The following is a 19,241-nucleotide window of genomic DNA, read 5'->3' on the forward strand; positions in this document are numbered from 1 at the left end:
AATATAACTTTGGATGTGAACAATTTGAAGAGAATGGTTTGTAATGTTTACCATGTTAAATCTTTGTCCATTCAGAAACAACTACTGAAAAGCGCACAACTACTCAAGCCATGACAACAGTTCTGACATTCTCAACACCAAGAGTTAAAACCTCTACGACACATTATGTAGAAACTACAACAAAAGTAATAACCACTACTCCAAAAACTACATATAAAAAAACACCAACAACAACTCTCACACCTACTACAACACCTCATGTAGAAACCACAACAACACCTCATGTAGAAACCACAACAACACCTCATGTAGGAACCACAAAAACAACAATCACAACAACACCTCATGTAGAAACCACAACAACGCCTCATGTAGAAACCACAACACCAATCACAACACCACCAACTACTACAACAACACCAATCACGACAACGCCTATCAACTGCTATATTTGTACATGGTCAGATTGGATCAACAATGACTACCCTCATCCAGGTCTAGAAGAAGGAGATTATGAAACAATTGCAAATATTTCTAATCCAGATTTGAGTCGTTGTTCAAAACCTTTGGAAATTCAGTGTCGAGCTAAATTCTACAAGGACGTAGATTTAAAAGACCTAGATCAAAAAGTAACATGTGACCCTACAATTGGGTTGATTTGTAATAACAAAGACCAAGATATTCCTCCCATTTGTTATGATTATGAAATACGAGTAAGGTGTTGTATTTACAAAGAAACCGAGGACTGCACAACACCACAAATTACAACACCATCAACTACATTGTCACTAATCCCAACAACACCTCATGTAGAAACCACAACAACGCCTCATGTAGAAACCACAACATCTCGTGTAGAAATAACAACAACAATCACAACACCACAAACTACAACACCCAAAACACCATCAACTACAAAAAAACCCACAACAACACCTCATGTAGAAATCACAACAACATCAATCACAACAACGCCTCATGTAGAAACACCAACAACACCTCATGTAGACACCACAACAACAATCACAACACCTCATGTAGAAACCACAACAACATCAATCACAACACCTCATGTAGAAACACCAACAACACCTCATGTAGAAACCACAACATCAATCACAACACCTCATGTAGAAACCACAACAATACCTCATGTAGACACCACAACAACATCAATCACAACACCTCATGTAGAAACACCAACAACACCTCATGTAGAAACCACAACAACACCTCATGTAGACACCACAACAACATCAATCACAACACCTCATGTAGAAACACCAACAACACCTCATGTAGACACCACAACATCAATCACAACACCTCATGTAGAAACACCAACAACACCTCATGTAGAAACCACAACATCAATCACAACACCTCATGTAGACACCACAACAACACCTCATGTAGACACCACGACAACACCTCATGTAGACACCACAACATCAATCACAACACCTCATGTAGAAACCACAACATCAATCACATCACCTCATGTAGACACCATAACATCAATCACAACACCTCATGTAGAAACCACAACATCAATCACAACGCCTCATGTAGAAACACCAACAACACCTCATGTAGACACCACAACAACACCTCATGTAGACACCACAACAACATCAATCACAACACCTCATGTAGACACCACAACAACATCAATCACAACACCTCATGTAGAAACCACAACAACACCTCATGTAGACACCACAACAACATCAATCACAACACCTCATGTAGAAACACCAACAACACCTCATGTAGACACTACAACAACAGCTCATGTAGAAACACCAACAACACCTCATGTAGACACTACAACAACACCTCATGTAGAAACCACAACATCAATCACAACACCTCATGTAGAAACACCAACAACACCTCATGTAGAAACCACAACATCAATCACAACACCTCATGTAGACACCACAACAACACCTCATGTAGACACCACGACAACACCTCATGTAGACACCACAACATCAATCACAACACCTCATGTAGAAACCACAACATCAATCACAACACCTCATGTAGACACCACAACATCAATCACAACACCTCATGTAGAAACCACAACAACACCTCATGTAGACACCACAACATCAATCACAACGTCTCATGTAGAAACCACAACAACACCTCATGTAGACACCACAACATCAATCACAACGTCTCATGTAGAAACCACAACAACATCAATCACAACGCCTCATGTAGAAACCACAACAACACCTCATGTAGACACCACAACATCAATCACAACGTCTCATGTAGAAACCACAACACCAATCACAACACCACCAACTACTACAACAACACCAATCACGACAATGCCTATCAACTGCTATATTTGTACATGGTCAGATTGGATCAACAATGACTACCCTCATCCAGGTCGAGAAGATGGAGATTATGAAACAATTGCAAATATTTCTAATCCAGATTTGAGTCGTTGTTCAAAACCTTTGGAAATTCAGTGTCGAGCTAAATTCTACAAGGACGTAGCTTTAAAAGACCTAGATCAAAAAGTAACATGTGACCCTACAATTGGGTTGATTTGTAATAACAAAGACCAAGATATTCCTCCCATTTGTTATGATTATGAAATACGTGTAAGGTGTTGTATTTACAAAGAAATCGAGGACTGCACAACACCACAAATTACAACACCATCAACTACATTGTCACTAATCCCAACAACACCTCATGTAGAAACCACAACATCTCGTGTAGAAATAACAACAACAATCACAACACCACAAACTACAACACCCAAAACACCATCAACTACAAAAAAACCCACAACAACACCTCATGTAGAAATCACAACAACATCAATCACAACAACGCCTCATGTAGAAACACCAACAACACCTCATGTAGACACCACAACAACAATCACAACACCTCATGTAGACACCACAACATCAATCACAACACCTCATGTAGAAACCACATCAACACCTCATGTAGACACCACAACAACATCAATCACAACACCTCATGTAGAAACACCAACAACACCTCATGTAGAAACACCAACAACACCTCATGTAGAAACCACAACAACACCTCATGTAGACACCACAACAACATCAATCACAACACCTCATGTAGAAACCACAACAACACCTCATGTAGACACCACAACAACATCAATCACAACACCTCATGTAGAAACCACAACAACACCTCATGTAGACACCACAACAACATCAATCACAACACCTCATGTAGAAACACCAACAACACTTCATGTAGAAACCGCAACATCAATCACAACACCTCATGTAGACACCACAACAACACCTCATGTAGACACCACAACAACATCAATCACAACGCCTCATGTAGAAACCACAACAACATCAATCACAACTCCTCATGTAGAAACCACAACAACACCTCATGTAGAAACACCAACAACACCTCATGTAGAAACCACAACAACATCAATCACAACGCCTCATGTAGAAACCACAACAACATCAATCACAACACCTCATGTAGAAACCACAACATCAATCACAACACCTCATGTAGACACCACAACAACACCTCATGTAGACACCACAACAACACCTCATGTAGACACCACAACAACATCAATCACAACGCCTCATGTAGAAACCACAACAACATCAATCACAACTCCTCATGTAGAAACCACAACAACACCTCATGTAGACACCACAACAACATCAATCACAACACCTCATGTAGAAACCACAACAACACCTCATGTAGACACCACAACAACATCAATCACAACACCTCATGTAGAAACACCAACAACACCTCATGTAGACACCACAACAACATCAATCACAACGCCTCATGTAGAAACCACAACAACACCTCATGTAGACACCACAACAACATCAATCACAACGCCTCATGTAGAAACCACAACAACACCTCATGTAGACACCACAACAACATCAATCACAACGCCTCATGTAGAAACCACAACAACACCTCATGTAGAAACCACAACATCAATCACAACGCCTCATGTAGAAACCACAACAACACCTCATGTAGACACCACAACATCAATCACAACAACACCGACTACTACAACAACACCAATCACGACAACGCCTATCAACTGCTATATTTGTACATGGTCAGATTGGATCAACAATGACTACCCTCATCCAGGTCTAGAAGATGGAGATTATGAAACAATTGCAAATATTTCTAATCCAGATTTGAGTCGTTGTTCAAAACCTTTGGAAATTCAGTGTCGAGCTAAATTCTACAAGGACGTAGATTTAAAAGACCTAGATCAAAAAGTAACATGTGACCCTACAATTGGGTTGATTTGTAATAACAAAGACCAAGATATTCCTCCCATTTGTTATGATTATGAAATACGTGTAAGGTGTTGTATTTACAAAGAAACCGAGGACTGTACAACACCACAAATTACAACACCATCAACTACATTGTCACTAATCCCAACAACACCTCATGTAGAAACAACAACAATGCCTCATGTAGGAACCACAACAACATCAATCACAACAACGCCTCATGTAGGAACCACAACACCACCTCATGTAGAAACAACAACAATGCCTCATGTAGGAACCACAACAACATCAATCACAACAACGCCTCATGTAGGAACCACAACAATGCCTCATGTAGGAACCACAAAAACATCAATCACAACAACACCTCACGTAGAAACCACAACACCTCATGTAGGAACCACAACAACACCTCATGTAGGAACCACAACAATGCCTCATGTAGGAACCACAACAACACCAATCACAACAACACCTCATGTAGGAACCACAACAACGCCTCATGTAGAAACAACAACAATGCCTCATGTAGACACCACAACAACATCAGTCACAACAACACCTTATGTAGAAACCACAACAATGCCTCATGTAGAAACCACAACAACGCCTCGTGTAGAAACCACAACGACACCTCATGTAGGAGCCACAACAACATCAATCACAACAACACCTCATGTAGGAACCACAACACCTCATGTAGGAACCACAACACCTCATGTAGGAACCACAACAACACCTCATGTAGGAACCACAACACCTCATGTAGGAACCACAACAACGCCTCATGTAGAAACCACAACAACATCAATCACAACACCACCTCATGTAGGAACCACAACACCTCATGTAGGAACCACAACAACACCTCATGTAGGAACCACAACACCTCATGTAGGAACCACAACAATGCCTCATGTAGGAACAACAACAATGCCTCATGTAGACACCACAACAACATCAATCACAACGCCTCATGAAGAAACCACAACAACACCTCATGTAGAAACCACAACAACACCTCCTGTAGAAACCACAACACCATCAATCACAACAACACCTCATGTAGGAACCACAACAACGCCTCATGTAGGAACCACAGCAACATCAATCACAACAACATCTCATGTAGGAACCACAACAACGCCTCATGTAGAAACCACAACAACACCTCATGTAGGCACCACAACAACATCAATAACAACAACACCTCATGTAGGAACCACAACAACGCCTCATGTAGGAACCACAACACCAATCACAACACCACCAACTACTACAACAACACCAATCACGACAACGCCTATCAACTGCTATATTTGTACATGGTCAGATTGGATCAACAATGACTACCCTCATCCAGGTCTAGAAGAAGGAGATTATGAAACAATTGCAAATATTTCTAATCCAGATTTGAGTCGTTGTTCAAAACCTTTGGAAATTCAGTGTCGAGCTAAATTCTACAAGGACGTAGCTTTAAAAGACCTAGATCAAAAAGTAACATGTGACCCTACAATTGGATTGATTTGTAATAACAAAGACCAAGATATTCCTCCCATTTGTTATGATTATGAAATACGTGTAAGGTGTTGTATTTACAAAGAAACCGAGGACTGCACAACACCACAAATTACAACACCATCAACTACATTGTCACTAATCCCAACAACACCTCATGTAGAAACCACAACAACGCCTCATGTAGAAACCACAACAACACCTCATGTAGACACCACAACAACATCAATCACAACAACGCCTCATGTAGAAACACCAACAACACCTCATGTAGAAACCACAACAACACCTCATGTAGGAACCACAACACCTCATGTAGGAACCACAACACCTCATGTAGGCACCACAACAATGCCTCATGTAGGAACCACAACAACATCAATCACAACAACACCTCATGTAGGAACCACAACACCTCATGTAGGAACCACAACAACATCAATCACAACAACACCTCATGTAGAAACCACAACACCTCATGTAGGAACCACAACACCTCATGTAGGAACCACAACAACACCTCATGTAGGAACCACAACAACGCCTCATTTAGGAACCACAACACCTCATGTAGGAACCACAACAACACCTCATGTAGGAACCACAACACCTCATGTAGGAACCACAACAATGCCTCATGTAGGAACCACAACAACATCAATCACAACAACACCTCATGTAGGAACCACAACAATGCCTCATGTAGGAACCACAACAACATCAATCACAACAACACCTCATGTAGGAACCACAACAACACCTCATGTAGGAACCACAACAACGCCTCATTTAGGAACCACAACACCTCATGTAGGAACCACAACAACACCTCATGTAGGAACCACAACACCTCATGTAGGAACCACAACAATGCCTCATGTAGGAACCACAACAACATCAATCACAACAACACCTCATGTAGGAACCACAACACCTCATGTAGGAACCACAACACCTCATGTAGGAACCACAACAACATCAATCACAACAACACCTCATGTAGGAACCACAACACCTCATGTAGGAACCACAACAACACCTCATGTAGGAACCACAACAATGCCTCATTTAGGAACCACAACACCTCATGTAGGAACCACAACAACACCTCATGTAGGAACCACAACACCTCATGTAGGAACCACAACACCTCATGTAGGAACCACAACAATGCCTCATGTAGGAACCACAACAACATCAATCACAACAACACCTCATGTAGGAACCACAACAATGCCTCATGTAGGAACCACAACAACATCAATCACAACAACACCTCATGTAGGAACCACAACACCTCATGTAGGAACCACAACAACATCAATCACAACAACACCTCATGTAGAAACCACAACACCTCATGTAGGAACCACAACACCTCCTGTAGGAACCACAACACCTCATGTAGGAACCACAACACCTCATGTAGAAACCACAACACCTCATGTAGGAACCACAACACCTCATGTAGGAACCACAACACCTCCTGTAGGAACCACAACACCTCATGTAGGAACCACAACACCTCATGTAGGCACCACAACAATGCCTCATGTAGGAACCACAACAACATCAATCACAACAACACCTCATGTAGGAACCACAACACCTCATGTAGGAACCACAACAACATCAATCACAACAACACCTCATGTAGGAACCACAACACCTCATGTAGGAACCACAACACCACCTCATGTAGGAACCACAACAACGCCTCATTTAGGAACCACAACACCTCATGTAAGAACCACAACAACACCTCATGTAGGAACCACAACACCTCATGTAGGAACCACAACAATGCCTCATGTAGGAACCACAACAACATCAATCACAACAACACCTCATGTAGGAACCACAACACCTCATGTAGGAACCACAACACCTCATGTAGGAACCACAACAACATCAATCACAACAACACCTCATGTAGGAACCACAACACCTCATGTAGGAACCACAACAACACCTCATGTAGGAACCACAACAACGCCTCATTTAGGAACCACAACACCTCATGTAGGAACCACAACAACACCTCATGTAGGAACCACAACACCTCACGTAGGAACCACAACACCTCATGTAGGAACCACAACAATGCCTCATGTAGGAACCACAACAACATCAATCACAACAACACCTCATGTAGGAACCACAACAATGCCTCATGTAGGAACCACAACAACATCAATCACAACAACACCTCATGTAGGAACCACAACACCTCATGTAGGAACCACAACAACATCAATCACAACAACACCTCATGTAGAAACCACAACACCTCATGTAGGAACCACAACACCTCCTGTAGGAACCACAACACCTCATGTAGGAACCACAACACCTCATGTAGAAACCACAACAACGCCTCATGTAGAAACCACAACAACTCCTCATGTAGGAACCACAACACCTCATGTAGGAACCACAACAACGCCTCATGTAGAAACCACAACAACACCTCATGTAGGAACCACAACACCTCATGTAGAAACCACAACAACACCTCATGTAGAAACCTCAACAACACCTCATGTAGGAACCACAACACCTCATGTAGAAACCACAACAACACTTCATGTAGGAACCACAACAACGCCTCATGTAGGAACCACAACAACGCCTCATGTGGAAACCACAACAACACTTCATGTAGGAACCACAACACCTCATGTAGAAACCACAACAACACTTCATGTAGGAACCACAACAACGCCTCATGTAGGAACCACAACAACACCTCATGTAGGAACCACAACAACACCTCATGTAGGAACCACAACACCTCATGTAGGAACCACAACAATGCCTCATGTAGGAACCACAACAACACCTCATGTAGGAACCACAACACCTCATGTAGGAACCACAACAACACCTCATGTAGAAACTACAACAACATCAATCACAACACCACCATCTACATCAACTCCCACAACAAAATCATCCACAACACCTCATGTAGGAACCACAACACCTCATGTAGGAACCACAACAACGCCTCATATAGAAACCACAACAACACCTCATGTAGGAACCACAACACCTCATGTAGGAACCACAACAACACCTCATGTAGAAACTACAACAACATCAATCACAACACCACCATCTACATCAACTCCCACAACAAAATCATCCACAACACCTTATGTAGAAACAACACCACCTTCAACAACCACAACATCATCAACTACAACAACATCACCAATCACGAAAACAACAATCACAACAACTCTCACTACAACACATCATGTAAAAACCACAACACTTGAAATTATAACAGGAACTACGGTGTCAACAACACGATTAATAGGTCCTGTTGTGAATGAAACTACAACACATCATGTTGTACCAGTAACAACACTCACAACCACACCTACAACAAACCCTCCGACGCACTCAACAAAAGAATCTACAGAATGTTCTTGCAAATACATGGATAAAGATTTCAAACCTGGTAAGCTGTGTTCTTTTACTCTATTTATTTGTAATGGCCTCCATTCCTAGAATGCAGCTGTTATGTTTTGCCAATAGACTCAGTATGACAACATGCCTTTGTCTTTTTCTTTGAAAAAATAATCGTTTTGATTTGTTAATCTTTTACTTTCAAACAGGAAGTCTTATTTACAATAAGACTGATGAAGCAGGCTGGTGTTTCACTGCGTACTGCAATTCAACATGTGGTGTTGTAAAACATTCCAGCCCATGTCACACTACAACTACCACCACACCACCATCAACTTCCACTACAACCCCGCTGACACACTCTCCAACTCCAAGAACCACTCAGCGACCTTCCAATGACTGCCTACTTCTAACTCCACCTAGAAAGGTACATTTTTATATAATTTACTGTTAGAAAATAGTACATTGGTGTAACATTGTTTTATCTGCCGGCATGGTATGGTTCAAATTAGAATTTAATTTCAAAAATTAGTATATGTTTTAGAGCAAGGCCTGCTGGTTACTCAGAGGATGAGAATCAGTTAAACAGGTGGTGGCACAGTTGCTTGATGGCAATGTTCCTCTCTTTGCCTTATATTTGGAACTGACAGGATAGGGTAGCATAGTTTTCCTTACCAGAAATCACCTTTCATTTAAGATATCAAAAATACTTTATCTATTGAACAGTTGGTTCAATCAAAAAGAAAAATGCTTTTAAAATGTAGAGAATCTGAACTTTTCCGCTCTGTGTCAACACACCTCACAGACGGGAAAAAATTGATTGGGCATATTCATAAATATGGTGTAAAGAGGACAAGGCAACAAATAAATTAGTCTGCAAACAGATAATCTTCAAATGTGGAATAGAGCCCTCTGTGCGTCATCCACTCACGGGCCGGCGCTGCACTGCCGGTGAACTATCAGAATATATAGCAGGAAGACTGGAGCACTCGGGTGAGTCTGAAAACATTTGTTAAGTTCAAGGAAAAGAAACTAATGCTTTGACATGGATAAAGACACATGTGGTGTTGAAACGTTGATGAATACCTTCAGACTTACCTGAGTGCTCCAGACTTCCTGCTTTACAGTTTATTTTCAAACACATCTTTGCTAAGTTTTTTAAGCAGATATGAATTATTTATTTCTGTTCTATAAAAATGCGTACTTTGCTAAAAGTATTAATTTGCTTCACAGAATGGTGAAACCTGGATTTCAAACAACTGCACCAAAGAAAAATGTGAAAATGGAAAACAAATCTCAGAATTTGTTAACTGTTCAACACCAACTGTTCCAGTTTGTGATAATGGACACCCACCAGTAAAGGTTTATGATGAAAATCACTGTTGTATTCAGTATGAGTGCACCTGTAAGTTCACATGAAAAGATTTAAGATTCCTCCCTGGGCTAAATACACCTGGTTTAACTTGTTATGTGATGTAAATCCTATGTTTGCAGGTGTTTGCTCAGGCTGGGGAGATCCTCATTACATTACATTTGATGGGCAGTATTACAGTTTCCAGAAGAACTGTACATACGTCTTGGTCCAAGAAATTGTGTCCCGATACAATTTTAAGGTTCTGATTGACAACGAGAACTGTGATGCCACTGGAGCTGTAACCTGTGCCAAAGCCTTGACTGTGTATTACAAAAACTATGTAATCATTCTTACACAAAAGAGAACTCCGAAAACTGTGAATATGGTAGGTAATGACAGAAAATCTGCCTGAAGTTGTGATTTCTTTTTTAGGCATTCAAATTGTAAGATTTTTTTTTTCACCTGTCACACTTGTTTAGGTGTACATCAATGGAGTAGAAAAAATCCCAACCATCTCCAACAACGACTTCACCATCACAAGCACAGGAATCCAGCTGTTACTGAAAATCCCCCTAATTAATGCTGTGATACAATTCAAAGGGCTTGTATTCAGTGTTGATGTGCCATTCTCACTTTTCCATGGTAACACAGAGGGACAGTGTGGTAAGCTCAAGATTCACACTCTGTACTAAAGTCACATTAAAATTCAATTAGGCATAACTCTAACCCATGTAACCTGAAAGATATAACTCTACTTGTGAAAAATATTAAAACAGACCAAAGGATTTAAACTAAATGTGACATTTATTCTCTTCACTGTTAAGACAGTAATAAAAATGGGTAAAAAATACTATTCTTTATACTATAAAATGGCTTCATTCTTCAATTTTGTCATTTTTATCACATCTAGAAGTCAGATGAACCCTTTTAATCTGCCGCCTTAGTGAAATAAATCATTTGAAATATTGCAAACAAATGCAAACTGAAAAAACTGAATCTGCTGCTTCTTTGCTCAGCAAGAGTGGCAGAAATACTCTTGTTATTGGAAGACCCCAAATCTGTAAAAATACAATTGGGAATTTTGAAAATCTTTTTCACATGCAGGATTGTAAATGTTGCAAATGCTTTTCTTTTGCAAGGTGTCTGTGACAATAAAAAGACAAATGACTGCAGATTAAGGGATGGCAGCATTGATCCATCATGCGTAATAATGGCGAATGACTGGCGTGTATTTGATGTCAATAAACCATACTGTGAGAAACTTCCTCCTCCTCCTCCTCCTCCTCCTCCTCCTCCATGCAAACCTGTTCTCTGTGAAATCATAATGAGCAGGTAAGAAATACTTGTATAAAAACACACAAATATTTTTTTCATACATAAAAACATGTAAATGTATTCAGCATCACAACTAGATTCATCTGCTTTTTTTAATCTCTCAACTTTTAAAGTGTGTTTAAGGAATGCCATGGAAAAATTGCACCAGAACCATATTACGAAGCCTGCAAATTTGACGTTTGCCACATGCCAAATTCCACCGTGGGATGTTCCAGCGTGGAGGTGTATGCCTTGCTGTGTGCTTCTGCATCTGTCTGTGTGGACTGGAGAAGCTCTGCAAATGGAAAGTGTGGTAAGTGTGGCTTTGGTGGGAAGAAACCTGTTGTTTTACAAAAAGGATTTTCATTAAACATTGATTTAAAAACTTTTTTGCAGATTTTAAGTGTCCAGAAAATAAAGTCTACCAACCTTGTGGTTCAACTGATGTACAAACATGTAATGCAAGGTAGGCTCTCTCGTGATTCTTTTAAACACTGTTTTGTTTGGGTTTTTTTTTTTTTTTTTTTTTTTTGGTCATGAGTGCAACAATGTGAATATAATCATGGTTAAATGCAGTCACATGTTCACCTGCTGACACTGAATGTATTGGATTTAAAATAAACACAAACAAGAGCTGAATGCAATTATTACTCTGGATCCCCTTGGATGAGAAATCAAGAAAAAATTTGCTGACTAATGGTTGACAAAATTAAAATCCAAGAGTATGTTCATAAATGCGGTTACATTCTTACTGCAGTTTATATGGTCAGTCAGAGTCTGCAGCAGCCATAAACAGTTAAGTCTGCCTACATAGGAGGCATTTTATCTCCTCAAGAGCTAAAACGCTAAAACAGTCTGAGTCAAGCGAAGTCAGTTAAATGATGATAAAAATATGCTTCAGAAACTGAATGTATTGTTAGTCAATAAGCTGCAAAACACAACATCTTTGAAGTGCATTTTGTTAAAGAGAAACAACTGGGTTTCTATCATGAGGGGACCTCAGATTTAGAAAATCAACCTATTTAAAATAGTTTTCAGCCAAATAATCGTGAATTCAGCTAACACACATGACATTGTGAACCATTTAACTTAGAACACAACATGTTTGCTAACTTACTAAGCAGTTTTGGCTTGCTGCAAGCACCCTCTAGTGTCTGTTAGGAAAAACAAAAGTAAAACTCCTCTCGTCGCTGTGCGTTCGTCTTTTTAACACCTTAAGCTAACTGCTGAACTGTCGCCTTAGCTGTTACGTCCTCTATTGGTGGACAAGGAGAAGGACAGAGAGTAACACAGAGGCAAGTGAGTCAGGTGTTAAAATTGTATACAATGATTTTATTAAAAGGATTTCAAAATTACAAAAAGCTCCAAATCTTAAAGTACTTAAAACACATTGTTAAAATGGCCAAGGGTTTACGTTTAAAACAGACATCCGAATGCTCCCAAACATTCACAATCAAAGTCCACTGACTTACACACAAGTTTGGGAGCCAAGAGGAAACCAGCACTCTGGTCCCTCGTCTGTTAAAAACCTCTAAAAGCTCTTTAGCTTCACTAAGCTTAAAGAACTAAAACCCATTTAAAAGCCATTAAAACACAAACAAATGAAGCACATGAGAGAACTGGCACAGATCCAGGCTCTCCCTTCCTCCTGGCAGCTCTCCCTTTTATGCTGCTCAGGAGGTGATAAGTAAGTGCAGCTGCGCAGGTAGGAGGAGGAGGCAATGCACTGATTGTCCTCTGCAGAGTCAGCTTTCTGGGACAGAACAGCAACAGCTGTAACATTAGCCTTCATTAGTTTCTACAGGAGCGATTCATCACTGAATCAAGCAAGTCAGTTGTGTTCGCAATCTAAAACATGCAGGAAATGAGCTGGAAGCAGGCTGCAGCGCCAGCATGTCAGCTCCACTTTACAAAGTCCAAAAGGAACCGGACCGGCAACTCTGAAGTTGCAAGTGCGGCTTTCTGGCCACAGAGGCTGGTGGGGTCGGAGTAACATTTCATTAACCTTGTCAATGGTCATTTTAGAACACACTGGCTCAAGAAAATTATTAAAAACTTTGAAAACGTTACACAGTAGATCTGTAACTGTTATCTTTTTCTGTTTTCAGATTCAACGACAAAGTTGATCAATCCTGCAGCCAAGGGGAAAGAGGTTGCAAAAAATTCACAGAAGGGTGTTTCTGTCCTGAGGGAAAGACCCTGTTCAATCCAACCTCAAACATCTGTGTCTCTGCATGTAAGGAAGTTTTTTTTTATTCATTTTTAAATCAAAACAATTAAACACGAATCTTTGTGGAAGGATGTTTAAGTAAAACTGGTTATTTTTACAACTGAAGGCTGCACTGGACCTGCTGGGGAACCAAAAGAGGTAACTAGTGCAAGACTCACACGTATTACTCCCAATGTGTTGGTGGCTGTATGACATTTTCCTTGTTCCATCAAACAGATTGGAGATAAGTGGACAAGCAATTGTCAGCAGTGTGTTTGTGACAGGAGCTCTTTGAGCGTCTTGTGCACGCCTCTGTCATGCCCAGCACCAAAACCAATAAAATGCACCGAGGACGGCGAGGTGTTGGTAAACAAAACAGTTGACTGCTGTCCAAATCTGTCATGTGGTGAGTCATTTCATAAAAAATATACAACATATTTATTCAAAACAGGTATTAGTTCATTTGTGTTGAGATGCTTACATCTTTCCAGGATTTTATTTTGGTCCAGCAGGGACAACACGGGCAGTTGTTCTGTCTAAAAATGCAAATTAGTGTCAGTAGATTTAGTTCTTGACACGTTTTCTTAAAATAATGGCGATTTTTATTTTTTAATTCACAAAAAAAAAAAAGTTTTATTTTTTGCCCACCAGAGTGCAACAAGGACCTTTGTCCAGTACCGATGCAGATTTGTTCTCCTGGTTTTGAGCCTCATGTCACCGTCTCTAATGACACCTGCTGCCCTGTCTACAGCTGCGGTAGGCTTTTTGTTTGTATGTCATTGACTTAAAATACATGTTACAAAAACTTCAAAATTAAACTCCGTTTTGATGTAATTATACTCATCGGTTTTGTTTCATGCAGTACCCAAAGGCGTTTGTGTCTACAATAATACCGAGTACAAGGTAGGAACTGATAAATGCATTTGCATTGTTCTCTGCTTTAAATTTATTACTAAAAAATTTTCACAGTAGTGTGAAACAAAAAAACTTTTTATGTTTGTTTGCAGCCGGGCTCAAACTTCTTTAAGAGCCCATGTGAGCCATGCAGCTGCAGCAGCAAACAGGATCTCAGCAGCAAGCTGAACATCTTTAAGTGTGATGTGATCCATTGCTCCAACACATGTGAAAAGGTGCTTCTGCATTAAATCAGTTCAAGTTTAGGACAGATAGGTTGCATGTTGAACAAAAAAAACAAAACAGATAATGTGATTAGTATAAGGAACAAAATTATGCTCTTGCTTTATTTTCACAATCATACCCCTAGTTTGTGTCTGACACAAAAACGTTTTCAAGTTATGTCTTAATTGATCTGTACTCATGGTTGATTGTTTTAGTCTGGCTTCTGATACTTAAAACGGATCTGTTCTTTGTTTTAAACAGGGCTATGTGCTTGTAGATCGTCCTGGACAGTGCTGTGGATCCTGTAAACAGGACAGCTGTATATTTAATGTTCCCGGCAGCAACTCTCCAATTATTCTGAAGGTAAAAAAGCACGAATCAAAAAGATTTCAACAAATCTGTAACCCTAAATGTGACATGAAGTAGGATGTATATTAACAATTCTCCCCATCTGACAGCCTTCACAGTCGTATTCACCACCCAGTGACAAATGCATCAACTATGATTGCCAGAAAACGAAAGAAGAGTTTGTAGTTTCTATAAACAAAACAATATGTCCAGACTATGATCCAGACAACTGTGTCCCAGTGAGTATCGTCTAGACCTGTGACAGCAGCTCACAGATGACAGAGATTTGATCTTTCAGAACTGAAATAAAGATAACTTTTGTGATTCATGTAAATAATGATTTTCTGTTTTCTCACACAGGGAACAGAGAAAAGTGATGCAAATGGATGTTGCAAATCTTGTAAGTACACGACTATGATAAATATAAATGTTTTAAATGTTATATGTTCATGTGTTGTAACACATAAAATAGACCCCTATAAAACCTACATTGTGGGTTTTTATGTAAATCCCTGTATTCTGATGAATTACTGTCCTTTCCTGTGGTTTAGCTCACAGCTAGTAACAGTAGCTGTTAAAAAGTGAGTCAGTGAAAGAAAACAGATGCAGTTGATTTGACTGTAGACTTTCAACATTTGCACATTTATCCACCTATCCATCCATTTTGGACTGCTTATTCGGGGTCGGGTTGCAGGTGCACTAGACCAGTGCTTCCCAACCCTGGTCCTCAAGGCCCACGATCCTGCACATTTTCCATGTTGTCACCAGTATTTCCCTGCTGCCATACACCTGACTTAAATGAATGAGTGATTAACAGGAATCTGCAGCACCTGATGTCCTCTTGAGGAGGGAATGTAATTCAGGTGTACTGAAGCAGAGACATGGAAAACATGCAGGTCAGTGTGCCCTAAGGACCAGGGTTGAGAAACATTGCACTAGGCTAAGCAGGGAGGCCCAGACTTCCCTTTCCCAAGGCACTTGGGCCAGCTACTCCTGGGGAATCCCAAGGCGTTCCCTGGCCAGCAGAGAGATGTAGTCCCTCCAGCGTGTCCTGGGTCTTCCTTTGAGTCTCCTGGTTGAACGTGCTCTGAAAACCTGACCCGGGAGGCATCCTAATCAGGTACCTGAGCCGCTTCAACTGGCTCCTCTCGATATGGAGGAGCAGCGGGTCTTCTTCAAGCCCCTCCCTGAGAACTGAGTTTCTCACCCTATCTCTAAGGGAGAGCCCAGACACTCTGAGGAGAAAACTCATTTCAGCCTCTTGTATCCATGATCTCGTTTTTTTGGTCACTACCCATAGCTCGTGACCATAGCTGAGGGTAGGAATGTACATCGACTGGTAAATCGAGAGCTTTGCCTTCTGGCTCAGCTCTCTCTCCACCACGACAGATCGGTACAACACCTGCATCACTGCAGATGCAGCACATTTGTACAATCAAAAATAAAAGTGAACCTTTAAACCTGGTGATTCACCTGCAGCTGTGTTCTCCAGGTAAAACTGTTCTTGTGTTTGCAGGTACTCCTCGCTACAGCTGTCAGCTGAACAGGACCACCACCTACCTGAAGACTAAAGATTGCACATCGACTGTTCCTGTGGAGCTCACAGCCTGCGAGGGATCATGTGGAGACTCCTGGTCAAAGTAAGATTCATAAAACGATATCCAAAAAATATGCAGCTGAAATTATTCACTCATTAAAAAAAGGACCCGAAAGCAGTGGCCTGACACTAAAACTGTTCATTTGCAGGTACTCAGCAGAAGCCAACGCTGTGATGCATTCATGTTCCTGCTGTCAAGAGAAGACCACCAGCATGAAGAAGGTGGACATGCTGTGCTCTAACGGCAACAGAATCAGTCACTCCTACATCTCAGTGGACAGTTGTGGCTGTGAAGTCGCTAAATGTAAAGAGAACAGCAAACGTTGATGTGAAACCTGAAACATTAAAATGTGTGGAGACAGTTACAAAATATTTTAAAAGTTCTGGAAGAGCTAACATGGAAATGCATTGAAATGCTCAGGTGTGTGAGTATTAAACTAATCAAAAAGGGGCTGGGGGTGCAGGTTAAAGTTATTTTTTAAAGCTTTTTTTCCAACTATCATTCTTTTCTTTAAACCATAATATTACGTTTCTGTATCTTGTTTCAAACTTTCAGCGTCAATAAATTTCTAATTGCATCGTAATCTTTGTGTTGATTTATTTTTTATGGTTTTTTTTTTTTAGATGCTCCAAATAAATGCCAGTTAGGTGTCTTGTATTCAGGTTGTAGTTTTGGACCTGAGCTCCTTCGGGACAAACGTATGATGCTGATGTGAGGAACCTTTCTGTTACTGTGGACAAGTCTGTCCTTTAATGTCATATGATGCAACTTTTTCATGTTTTGAAATCATTTTCGTGAGCCAGTATGTGCAAAAATGACCCATTACAGGGTTAATGAATAGTCACTCAACCCCCCACCACCCTCTGTGGCCAGAATATTGCACTTGCAATTTCAGAGTGGCGGTCGAATCCCTGTTGGATTTCTTAAAGTGGGGCTGACATGCCTGGCACTGGAGTCTGCTGACTGCATGTTTAAGATTGCGAACACAGCCAGTTTGTTTAATTTAGTGATGAATCACTCCTGTAGACACCAATGAAAGCCAAAGAGACATTTCAGCTGTTAGATTAAGGTGTTAAAAAGACAAATGTATAGCGAGAAGATAGTTTTAACTTTGGTTTTACTAACTGAGCACTAGGAGGTGCTAAAGGCAAGCCAAAACTACTAAATCTCCCATTAACGCTCATCTGACAAGTTACTAAAACTGCCTTTTTCAGTGTGCATAATTTTACCTAAATGAGCAACATCCTGACCCAACAGATAAGAAAAGCTACTCTGTGCATTTATTACTTCAGAACTTGATTACTGGAATTCTGTCTTTTGGAGTGTTTGAAAAAACTCTCAGAGACCTCCAGCTGACCCAGACTGCTGCTGCCAGTTATCTGATGAGAGTTAACATGACAGATCTGATGTTTTCCCTGTTTTAGCATCACTTCAGTAGCTCTCTGTAATATGCAGAACTGAATTTAAGATTCTACTGTTTCAGCAAGATGTGACATATCTTCTGTAAGTCGGTTGTGGAGAGCGCAATCCCATCTGCAGTCATCTGTCGGGGAAGCAACATCTGAGCTGGTGGTGATTAAAAAGCGGATGAAGCTGATAAAGAAGGCTGGATCTGCTCTGGAGAGCAATAGGATGTTTCATGAAATGAAGAACATGATGGACAACCCTGCATAACCTCTTAACCCGCTTAGTGCTTTTTTTGTGCACAGGGAGCAGAAAAGTTAGAAAATTAAAGGGTTATATGAGGGTTAACAAAGCAGCAATTAAACAACAGTTTTTAGACATAAACTTCTTCTTTTTATGTTCCCATTTAAACCTGAAGCACACATGTAATAAATGATCAGCTGCTGACAGACCTGAAATTGAGCATTTTCTCCCTTCATGCCCTTCTTCTTTGTCCCTCTACTCCGAGCCCCTCCTCCTCCTCAACGTCCTTTCTCAGCTGCTTCTCCTCCATCATCTCTTAATGTTGTTCTCAGCTAAGCTTCCCCAAGTTGAGCCTTCAGATTTGCATTTCATGCCACAAC

At 40.6% G+C, this 19,241-nt stretch overlaps 1 protein-coding gene across 1 annotated transcript in view; it reads left to right on the forward strand.

Annotated features, from left to right (window-relative positions):
• muc5.1 (mucin 5.1, oligomeric mucus/gel-forming) overlaps window positions 1-17,797 on the forward strand; it is a 29,178-nt gene extending 11,381 nt beyond the window's left edge. Inside the window, exons 30-49 of the mRNA XM_054732699.2 lie at window positions 76-7,736; window positions 7,959-9,324; window positions 9,482-9,699; window positions 10,506-10,677; window positions 10,767-11,011; window positions 11,106-11,289; window positions 11,766-11,958; window positions 12,075-12,253; window positions 12,337-12,406; window positions 14,049-14,176; window positions 14,277-14,308; window positions 14,387-14,555; window positions 14,801-14,905; window positions 15,012-15,052; window positions 15,157-15,279; window positions 15,530-15,631; window positions 15,727-15,855; window positions 15,977-16,016; window positions 17,133-17,256; window positions 17,363-17,797. Of these exons, the coding sequence (XP_054588674.1) occupies window positions 76-7,736; window positions 7,959-9,324; window positions 9,482-9,699; window positions 10,506-10,677; window positions 10,767-11,011; window positions 11,106-11,289; window positions 11,766-11,958; window positions 12,075-12,253; window positions 12,337-12,406; window positions 14,049-14,176; window positions 14,277-14,308; window positions 14,387-14,555; window positions 14,801-14,905; window positions 15,012-15,052; window positions 15,157-15,279; window positions 15,530-15,631; window positions 15,727-15,855; window positions 15,977-16,016; window positions 17,133-17,256; window positions 17,363-17,540 (11,459 nt within the window). The 3' untranslated portion in view covers window positions 17,541-17,797. The remainder of the gene's footprint in view (window positions 1-75; window positions 7,737-7,958; window positions 9,325-9,481; window positions 9,700-10,505; window positions 10,678-10,766; window positions 11,012-11,105; window positions 11,290-11,765; window positions 11,959-12,074; window positions 12,254-12,336; window positions 12,407-14,048; window positions 14,177-14,276; window positions 14,309-14,386; window positions 14,556-14,800; window positions 14,906-15,011; window positions 15,053-15,156; window positions 15,280-15,529; window positions 15,632-15,726; window positions 15,856-15,976; window positions 16,017-17,132; window positions 17,257-17,362) is intronic.
• The last annotated feature ends 1,444 nt before the right edge of the window (window positions 17,798-19,241 follow it).

This window comes from Nothobranchius furzeri, chromosome 4 (assembly GCF_043380555.1).
Source record: "Nothobranchius furzeri strain GRZ-AD chromosome 4, NfurGRZ-RIMD1, whole genome shotgun sequence".
Classification (NCBI taxonomy): Eukaryota; Metazoa; Chordata; class Actinopteri; order Cyprinodontiformes; family Nothobranchiidae; genus Nothobranchius; species Nothobranchius furzeri.